At 45.7% G+C, this 9,729-nt stretch overlaps 1 protein-coding gene across 1 annotated transcript; it reads right to left on the bottom strand.

The window, feature by feature from the left end:
• Positions 1-3,149: 3,149 nt before the first annotated feature.
• Positions 3,150-9,308, bottom strand: LOC111954132 (T-box transcription factor TBX6-like). Its single transcript, XM_023973628.1, has 3 exons — positions 9,235-9,308; positions 6,074-7,392; positions 3,150-3,204 (listed from the first exon to the last, which is right to left on the bottom strand). Exons 2-3 carry the CDS (start codon positions 7,357-7,359, stop codon positions 3,150-3,152), a joined length of 1,341 nt encoding a protein of 446 aa, XP_023829396.1. The 5' UTR covers positions 7,360-7,392; positions 9,235-9,308.
• Between the last annotated feature and the right edge of the window lie 421 nt (positions 9,309-9,729).

The raw sequence follows: 9,729 nt of genomic DNA, 5'->3' as shown, positions 1-9,729 counted from the left end.
TKCCAAAGTTAAAGCACCCACATTATGGCCGTACTGTCCGTTACCCATGTACATACATTGACTGTCCATGTGCATTTAAGACCTGGGATGCCTTAATTGTGCACCAAAGTAAAGTCCARTCAACAGAGGTTACTAAAAATCTTACTGAGAAGTGTTCTTTCACTGTATGTGGAGGATGGAGAACCAGTTTGAAATACAAACTGGCAAACTACCACACTCGCCTGAGAAGACTGGGATGTCCAGAGGTGAAGATAAAGTCCTTGAGGCACAAACCTGCAGGGAAGTCAAGTACAGCCTATGGTGTTAAAAAGACAAAGAGAGCAGAAGTGAACTTTTGCCCCACATATCCCTCAGGAGAAACAGAAGAGAGCCTCGGGGACATGCGGAAAGCTCTACTGTCCAATGTGAAGAAAGGGAACAACAGAGAGACAGTGAAGTTCAAAATGGAGAAGACCTGAAGTTGTCRGTGACGCACCCATGGGAGAGGACTTCATGGCAAGATGGCCTGCGCTCTTTGATGTCATTGAGGTAAATTAGCCATGCCTAGTTATTTCTCTCCCTAGAGAGAACCCTCCAGTTTGCTGATGGTGTGATCATCTCCAGTCTATTCTCCTTTCTGCAGTTTTTAATCAAATTTGTTTAACTACTATTTTCAGGTCAATGCTGAGTTTAAGAGAATCACCACAACCCCACTCCAGTCCAAATGTATTTCTCAACTTGATATACACTCAGATAAACTGCTGAAGTTGTTCCAGAGAAGAGGAGGACAGCAGACTCATATCAATCAGGGCACCTATGGCTGATGTAAGAATTCATTATGCTTCATAAGACACATTCATATGTGGTTCTACACCAAAAGTTGACTTCAAAATAAGACATACATTTTAAAATGTTTTGTTAGAATAGCAACATAGATGTCAGACGAGAGTGCATCATAAAAGGGAGTGTGTGTGTATATGGGTGAAGACCCAGAAAAGCTTGTTCAGGAATGTGGTATGCGTTTCCTTCTTCCTTCTCTTCCTCTCCTGTTCCGTGCCACCATCATATTCCATCACTAGCTATTCTATTACTGTGTCATCTCCTCGGTCTTCCATCTTATTTCATTAGCTGCGGTTAGATGCACCATTTTTTTCTTCCAGAATTGTATCATTCAGATGAGACTCAGTCTTTTTTTGGTTTGCATGAATGCTGAATACAGCGATCGAAATTGGCTGTGTCTCAAATGTAATCTGAATAGAATGGAAATCTTGGTTAGAATTACTTCATTTTTGCCTTGTAAAATGCAGGTTTCAAATATTGCCAGCAGTTCTTGATTTAGTTGACACTTAAAAGGACTCCAGTCTTGATTTATTTCGGTCTGTATCATGCTCTTGTGCTTCATGAGCTATACTTTTTGCAACCTAGAGTCCCTGACTGTAAACACTTCATTGATGAATGATTCATGTTGTATGACTGACCAGTTTTGCCTTTGTGTCTTGTTCAGGGCATGGATGAAGAGTCCACCAAGGCAGCCATTGAGGACACTACTGTGGGGATCTACATGATCAAAGACCATGTGAGTGAGGAACCAGAGGACACTGGGATTATCCTTGAAGTCGTCAAAGTGCTGCAGGATCTGGGCAACGTAGCATTTTCTGTTGCGATGCTGTTCAGCCTCATGTATGCCATGAACCTCAGTTACCCTACCGAGCTCCGCTACACTAAGTCTTTCAGAAGGTTTTAATGGAACGGAATGGGGGAAACTTTCTAACAAAGCTGTTGCATTTAAAAAACAGGCTGTTTCAGTGAGCCGTTTTGTGGTGCGTTTCACATTGTATGTTCGATTTACGTTGAACTTGTTCACAAAAACCCAAAACAGAATGAGCATGTTTAAAGACGGAGCTATCGTGATTTTGTTAGACATTTTGTATGGTGTTTTGAGTAGATGCCCTTAATTTTCTTTGCGGCTTATGGAAAAAGTTCAGTTTCACTTTGTACTGACTTTTAGTCAATAGAATTAACATGCACCAATATGTACACATACCTACCTCATTCTTTGTCTGTTACTCCTTATGAAAAATAACTACCTCATTTTGTAACAAAATGCATTAGAGTGTGACCAATCGTTGTTAGGACAAGTCTTTTTTATACAGATATATAGCCTACATTACTGTGATTTAGACCTGTGCAATTCATTGAAACGGAATGCGCTGAAATGGAGTGAAACAGCTCTTCTCTTGACTCATTATGAAACCCAGAGACTGAACATGGGAAACCAGCATGGGTGTGTAACGCCACCTGCTCCCTCAACTCTGCTACCACTAGCCAATCATCCAAGTAGTCCAATATCCTGAACCCCAAACACCACATAGGTGCCAAACCCACCTCCACAACTTTGGTGAAAGTGCAAGGCCAGAGGGAAAGCCCGAATCTCATAGGCTACAGGCTCGAAATGGAACCTCGGGAACTTTCTGTGAGGGGGATATATGGTCACATTAACGGACGCATTCTTCAGGTCGATGGAGGTGAACCAATCGCCCTGGCGCACTGACTGTAACAACCAGCTGTTTGTGAGAATTCTGTATTTGTAGACCCCGAGGTGCTTGTTCAGGGCACACAGGTCTAAAAATGGGACACAAAGTCCCGCCCCGTTTTGGAACCAGGAAATACCGTCTGTACCAACAATACTGGGCCTCTGACATAGGAACCACTCATATTGCCTTGTTCTGGAGAAGGGAAGAAAACTCCTCTCTCAAAACGGTCGCTGAGGCTTCCAGAACAGTCGATGTAATGACGTCATAAAAACGAGGGGGACGCACAAAGAATTGTAGCCTTTACCCCAATGTCACTGTTTGCATAATCCAGGGCGACACCGCGCATGCGCGTCGTTGGTCGACACAGACATTGAGTCTCCCGTAAAGTGCCATCTGAAGGTGGACTGGGAGAATTTGGTTATTATTTCCACCACTTTCGAGAACTGAGTGTCTGACTGTAAGCTCACAACACTCTTGACACCTGTGAAGACTGTGGAACTTGGTGTAGAAACAATGTGTTTAAGTGCCGACATTTGCCTGAAGCCCGGTCCACTCTGGGTTGGCCGTGCCACTTGGGGATACTGTTGTCACAGCAAACTTCTGGGGAGGGGACCATGTCACCTCCCTCTCATCTCGCTAGGTGCGCGGGGGCTGCTGCTCTATGGGCCCGCTGGGAAGGCAGAGTTTGTACCTTCACGCCAACAGCGTGAGACTAAAATATTTAATGATAATAGGACCGCAAGCCTTTATCATTGAGTTGTTTACAGAAATGTTTGGCTAATGGCTAGGAATGCCTTGGAGATCGACCAGTCAATCGCGATCGACCAGATAGTAAGAGAAGGTACACCTTGTCAAGCTGCGCCCCCACTCCACTGACAAGCACGCAGCTGCTCGACGGCATAGATCAATGAACGGCGCACTAGAAGCCAGGGCTTGTACTGCTGCCCCGAAGCCAAGCCCTCGATCTCAGAAAAAAACCTGGAACTGGCCAGAGACAACATGTTGTCATCTGAATGTGAGTCCTGTGTAACACCGAAAGAGACCGAGATATCAGCTCGCTCTGATTAAACAAAACATTAAGAACAACTGCTCTTGCCATGACAGACTGACCAGGTGAAAGCTAAGATCCCTTATTGATGTCACTTGTTATATCCACTTCAATCAGTGTAGATGAAGGGGAGGAGACAGGTTAAAGAAGGATTTTTAAGCCTTGAAACAATTGAGACATGGATTGTGTAGGTGTGCCATTCAGAGGGTGAATGGGCAAGACAAAATATTTAGGTGCCTTTGAATGGGGTATGATAGTAGGTGCCAGTAACACCGGATTGTGTCAAGAACTGCAACGCTTACGGGTTTTTCAAGTTCAACAGTTTCCCGTGAGAATGGTCCACCACCCAAAGGACATCCATCCAACTTGACACAACTGTGGGAAGCATTGGAGTCAACATGGGCCAATATCCCTGTGGAAATGCCTTTTATGCTCGCTTCAAGGCAAGCAACACTGAAGCATGCACGAGAGCACCAGCTGTTCTGGATGACTGTGTGATAAAGCTCTCGGTAGCCGATGTGAGCAAGAACTTTAAACAGGTCAACATTCACAAAACCGCGGGGCCAGATTGATTACCAGGACGTGTACTCGAAGCATGCGAGGACCAACTGGCAAGTGTCTTCACTGACATTTTCAACCTCTCCCTGACCGAGTCTGTAATACCTACATGTATCAAGCAGACCGCCATAGTCCCTGTGCCCAAGGAAGCGAAAGTAACCTGCCTAAACGATTATCGCCCCGTAGCACTCACATCAGTAGCCATTAAGTGCTTTGAAAGGCTGGTCATGGCTCAAATCAACAGCATCCTCCCGGACACCCTAGACCCACTCCAATCCACATACCGCCCCAACAGATCCACAGATGACGCAATCTCAAATCGCACTCCACACTGCCCTTTCCCACCTGGAAAAAAGGAACACATATGTGTAAACACCTCCCTCTGCAACTGGATCCTGGACTTCCTGACAGGCCGCCCCCAGGTGGTAAGGGTAGGCAACAACACGTCTGCCATGCTGATCTTCAACACTGAGGCCCCTCAGGGGTGAGTACTTAGTCCCCTCCTGTACTCCCTGTTCCCCCACAACTGCGTGGCCAAACACGACTCCAACACCATCATGACGTTTGCTGATGACACAACAGTGGTAGGCCTGATCACCGACAACGATGAGACAGCCTATAGCTAGGAGGTCAGAGAACTGGCAGTGTTGTGTCAGGACAACAACCTCTCCCTCAATGTGAGCGAGACAAAGGAGCTGATCGTGGACTACAGGAAAAGGCGGGGTCGAACAGGCCCATGTTAACATCAACGGAGCTGTAGTGGGTGTAATTGGTGTCCACATCACCAATGAACTATCATTGTCTAAACACACCAAGACAGTCGTAAAGACGGCAACACCCTTTCCCCCTCAGGAGACTGAAAAGATTTGGCATGGGTCCTCAGATCCTCAAAAAGTTATACAGCTGCACCATCGAGAGCATCCTGACCGGTTGCATCACCGCCTGGTATGGCAACTGCTCGGCATCTGACCGTAAGCAGAGGGTAGTGCGTACTGACCCTACAGAGGGTAGTGCGTACGGCCCAGTGGCCAAGCTTCCTGCCATCCAGGACCTATATAATAGGCAGTGTCAGAGGAAAGCCCATAAAATTGTCAGAGACTCCAGTCACCCAAGTCATAGACTGTTCTCTGCTACCGCACGGCAAGCGGTACCAGAGCGTCCAGGACCAAAAGGCTCCTTAACAGCTTCTACCCCCAAGCCATAAGACTGCTGAACAATTAATCAAATGGCCACCGGACTATTTACATTGACCCCCCCCCCCCCCCCATTTGTTTTGTACACTGCTGCTACTCGCTGTTTATTATCTATGCAGTCACTTCACCCCTACCTACATGTACAAATTACCTCGACTAACCTGTACCCCCTGTAGATAGCCTCGTTATTGTTATTTTATTGTGTTACTTTTTATTATTTTTTACTTTTAGTTTATTTGGTAAATATGTTCTTAACTCTTCTTGAACTGCACTGTTGGTTAAGGGCTTGTAAGTAAGCATTTCACGGTAAGGTCTACACTTGTTGTATTCGGCGCATGTGACAAATAAAGTTTGATTTGGTCGCACGAGCTGGTTTGATCCAGGGCAGCCAGAGCATSCACCCAGCTGAGACATACACGACAACACTTATGAATATCATTCAAAGACATGGTGAAACCTCATGACTGTGGGCAAGGTTGTGAATTCGAACCCAGCTTAAAAGCCTTAGTTGACTCGTTCGTGCTAGTCATCTTACTTACAACCAGTTACCGAGGCTAAACCGCCATAAGAAAAACCTGTGGATGGTGAGGCTTCCGGTGAGGCATGGTGTTCGTTCACTGGCCTTGTCAGATGTGATTCTAATGTTCTTCAGTAGAGGGTGCTAGCGCGCAAACTCCCCATTGCTGTGTCGTACTGAGTTGACCGACTGAAATGGAACAGCTGAATTACAGTACAACGTGATAACAAAAAGCTTCACTAACCTGAGATCAGCCACGCCACTCACAATCTGCTCAGTCCCCTCACGACCATCGGGCCTAGCGGAGCTCAGACCAGGGGAGCGGGTATCTCCCTTCCCCGCCTGAGACTGCTCTGGCCTGGGCTTGGTGAGGCGCGGGCTGCCGCTGTCCTCCCGGAAGCCCTTAGCAAAGGGATTATAGTCTATCTTCAGCTGGGTGATCCTGGTGTTCTGGTATGACGTCACAGCATAAAACTCTGTCTGCGGAAACGTGAAGGTCATGACCTTCGGACTGAAAAGCTGGAGGTAGAGCATCTTAGGGTCAAAGCCAAGGTCTTCTCCATCTGCGACGGGGATCACGTGTAAACTGGGCCTGTAGCGGTGCATGGAGTGCAACATCACATGCCCCTCCTGGTCCAGGCAGTGGTTAGTCAGTTTGAGTTTATAGAAGGAGACCAGGCTGGCCATCCAGACCTTCCCCAGGGCTGATGAGTCCTGGTGGGGGAAGACTCTGCGTGAGGCCTGGCTGAGTGGTTCGCCAGGACCACTGGGTTCCCATTCCAGGTTCCAGCGATGGCGGTATGTGTCGATGGGGGTGATTGACAGGACAAGAGCATAACGGCGTGTTGGTTCCAGACCCGTCAGGCGGTAGCGGCAATAGGGGAACATGCGCCGGCCCTGCTTTGTCAGGATCATCTCGGTTCCACAGCGATGGAACTCCTTCCAGACACTGCTGTTCTCCAGAGTGACCCCCACACCGCCGCATGACCTCACCGCTGAGAGGCCTCCCTCCTCGGGCTGCAGGCCTCCGGGGGCTGGGCTACTGGCAGCGGGTGATGAAAACGGTGAGGGGAGGGCTAGTTTGGCATCACTGTTTGTCATGGTGGCAGCTGGTGATGGAGATGCTGATGCTATGGGTGGGATGGCTGCCTTAGCATCAGTGTTTGCCTTACTATACATGGGTAAGGCTATAGTTCCACTCGCTTCTTTGTTTGTAATGGCGTCAGTGGATAAAGCTATGCCTAAGTTAGCTTCACTGTGTGTGGATGATGCCACAGCCAGGTTGACTTCAGTGTTTGTTATGGCATCGGTGGATGAAGCCATGGTTACGCTGGTTAAGCTCGCATCCTTGCCTGTCATGGTTACAGATTGGTCCTCCACCCCATTCTTGTTGGCCAGGCTTGGCTTACTGGTGACGCTGTCAGGTGAAATTGATGTGGTAATAGCCAAGTCCTCTACCCACTCCTCCATTACCATAGGGTCCTCCGTAGTAAATGTTGTATAATATTCTTCTTTTTGTTTAAAGCACATCAAGTTGAACTATGGTTATTTTCAGTTGACATCCTGGAAGAATCCAAATATGTTGTTATGTTAGAATAATGGCTCATGTCAGTCACCAGATACTAGAGAACTAACATGTCAGGATGTCTACATGAATTATTATGGCATCAAAAATAACATTTAGCTGTCCAAATTGTATGTAAGAAATAATGTGTTGTAACATGATGAGATAGATTTTTTTTTAAATGCATTGTTTTCATATTTGTGACGGACATGTCATATTCACTGTCTGCTATAGAGTGAAGAAGTGTAGGTTCATCCAAAAACTGTAGGCCATTCCCAAAAGCTTGGACTAAATTTGGCTTACACCACACTTTACATCCATTTCCTGTTGTTTATCAGCTTCTAGTGTTTGGGAATTTGATCGAACAAGGGCATTGTATTCATGCAATGTGTCCTTCAAGTGTAGCGAGAGAAATTTCTCACTATGCGCTCTTCATTTGGTAACTTGCTCCAAAGCTCGGGCCTAGAACACAGTCTTCCTTCAGCTCCTAAACCCGAGACTAGCTACTCACCTGCACAATTAATGCAAGACCCTCTGGTGAGAATCTAAGTTGATTAATTAGTCTACTAGCCTACATTAGCCTACAAAACATTAAAAAATAGTTACAAAATATTACAAAAGTATTAGACTAAATGTTTAACAATTGTACGCACTGGTAACCAGGGTTGGGGAGTAGCCTGTTACATGCAATCTGATTACAAAAAAATTAACCACATACATTACCAACAAAAATATTGTAATCAGATTAGATACTTTTGAAAAACTAGATTACTTCTTGGATTCATTTTAAATTCAGAAAGGATGTTTGCCAATACACTGACACCTTTGTTTTCTCAACGACATTCAATTCAGCATTGAAAAAAGGCACAGATTTAAAGAGTCTGACCACAAGTCAGAGACCACTATGACAACACACCAAAGGCATTTGATGGATCCTTTTTGTCTTCTTCTAATGCATTTTTCTAATGTGAAAGTAATCAGATTACATTACTGAGATTGGGTAATCCAAAAACTACAGATTACAGTTTTGGATAGGTATCTAGCTACTAGCTGATTGCACTTAGAAAGTAACATACCCAACCCTGCTAGTAGCCTAGCCAAAAGGTCCATTCAAATTCACATTTTCATTAATCAAAATGTAGGTTAGAGGCTAAAATGCAATTAATTACATTTCCCATTGGAGTCTTCTTGTCAATTTCAGTTCAGAAAAAAATGCAAACGTCCTTTCATGTATAGACTGCGTAGGATATTGGAGGTTTTATCACTAATGTTTGTTAAATATGGTTATTCCAAATCATATTTCTTCTCACTTATCAAACAAACCATTGTTTTCCATGAACTTTAAATGAACTATTTCTTAAAAAACACAGGCCAGTGGAGTAGCCCTTAAAAGTTGTTTGACACCACCCGTCGTCCTGTCCTCACCAAGCCATGTTGTAAGCCTCCATGTATTTAGTCAGCAAGTTAAAAAGTTGGCCATTCACTGACGCCTACCTTTCACAACCGTAACGTTAGTTTGTGTTGCGCTGTTTGGAGAGCAATTACTACAGCGCAAACTCTAACTGTTGCGTGCCGTCATCGAAACAAAACGCCTCAAAATAATCTTCGAGTATGCACATTAACTCACAAATGGAGGCCGCCGAAGCCACGCAACGTAGCATCGACCATGCACACCGTCGACCAAGGCGCATGCACAACATCAACCCGCAATGGCGCGTGATTTACCACGCCAGCGCGAGGGAAAGCGGGAGTCCATCCCGTGGATATCTGCCACCTCGAGCCCAATTCTTGGCCTCGGACAAGTCTGTGCAATATCCAACAAATACACAAATTGACTCTACCTTTGTGAATCGTGTAGGAATCGGATAGTGTTGTGACTCTCTTCAAATCGTGTGCATGTCCTTCCACTTCTTGGCTACCTCTCACTCCTTTCGAACATCTATTCTATTTAAATGCTCACTCCACGGAGGCACACACACACACATCCGTGCTCGGGGTGTGACGTAAGAGTCACCATGGCGGCACACACACTTGGGTTCGGTTGGTATGTGTTTCGCAGGCTCCCTCCAGAGGTTTAGCGGGCTGTTTCTAAGGTGCAACGGCCACACAAAGGCATGAAAGACTACCGACTCAATCTTTAGTCCAACTGATAATGCGATTTAAAAAAACGCGCAGCAGCTCTGTTTTGAACACCTATATTGGGGAAAAGGAAACATTTAGCCTATATTACTGCTGTGTGTGTGTCTGTTTGGTTGTTGGGCATCTGTTTGCCTGTCTGTCTCATATTTGGTCTGTCTGTCTGTATGACGATAGTCGGTCTGTCTTAGGTCTACCTG

The sequence above is a fragment of the Salvelinus sp. IW2-2015 genome, linkage group LG28 (assembly GCF_002910315.2).
Source record: "Salvelinus sp. IW2-2015 linkage group LG28, ASM291031v2, whole genome shotgun sequence".
In the NCBI taxonomy this organism is placed as follows: Eukaryota; Metazoa; Chordata; class Actinopteri; order Salmoniformes; family Salmonidae; genus Salvelinus; species Salvelinus sp. IW2-2015.
This window is presented reverse-complemented; position numbering and strand designations above follow the sequence as displayed.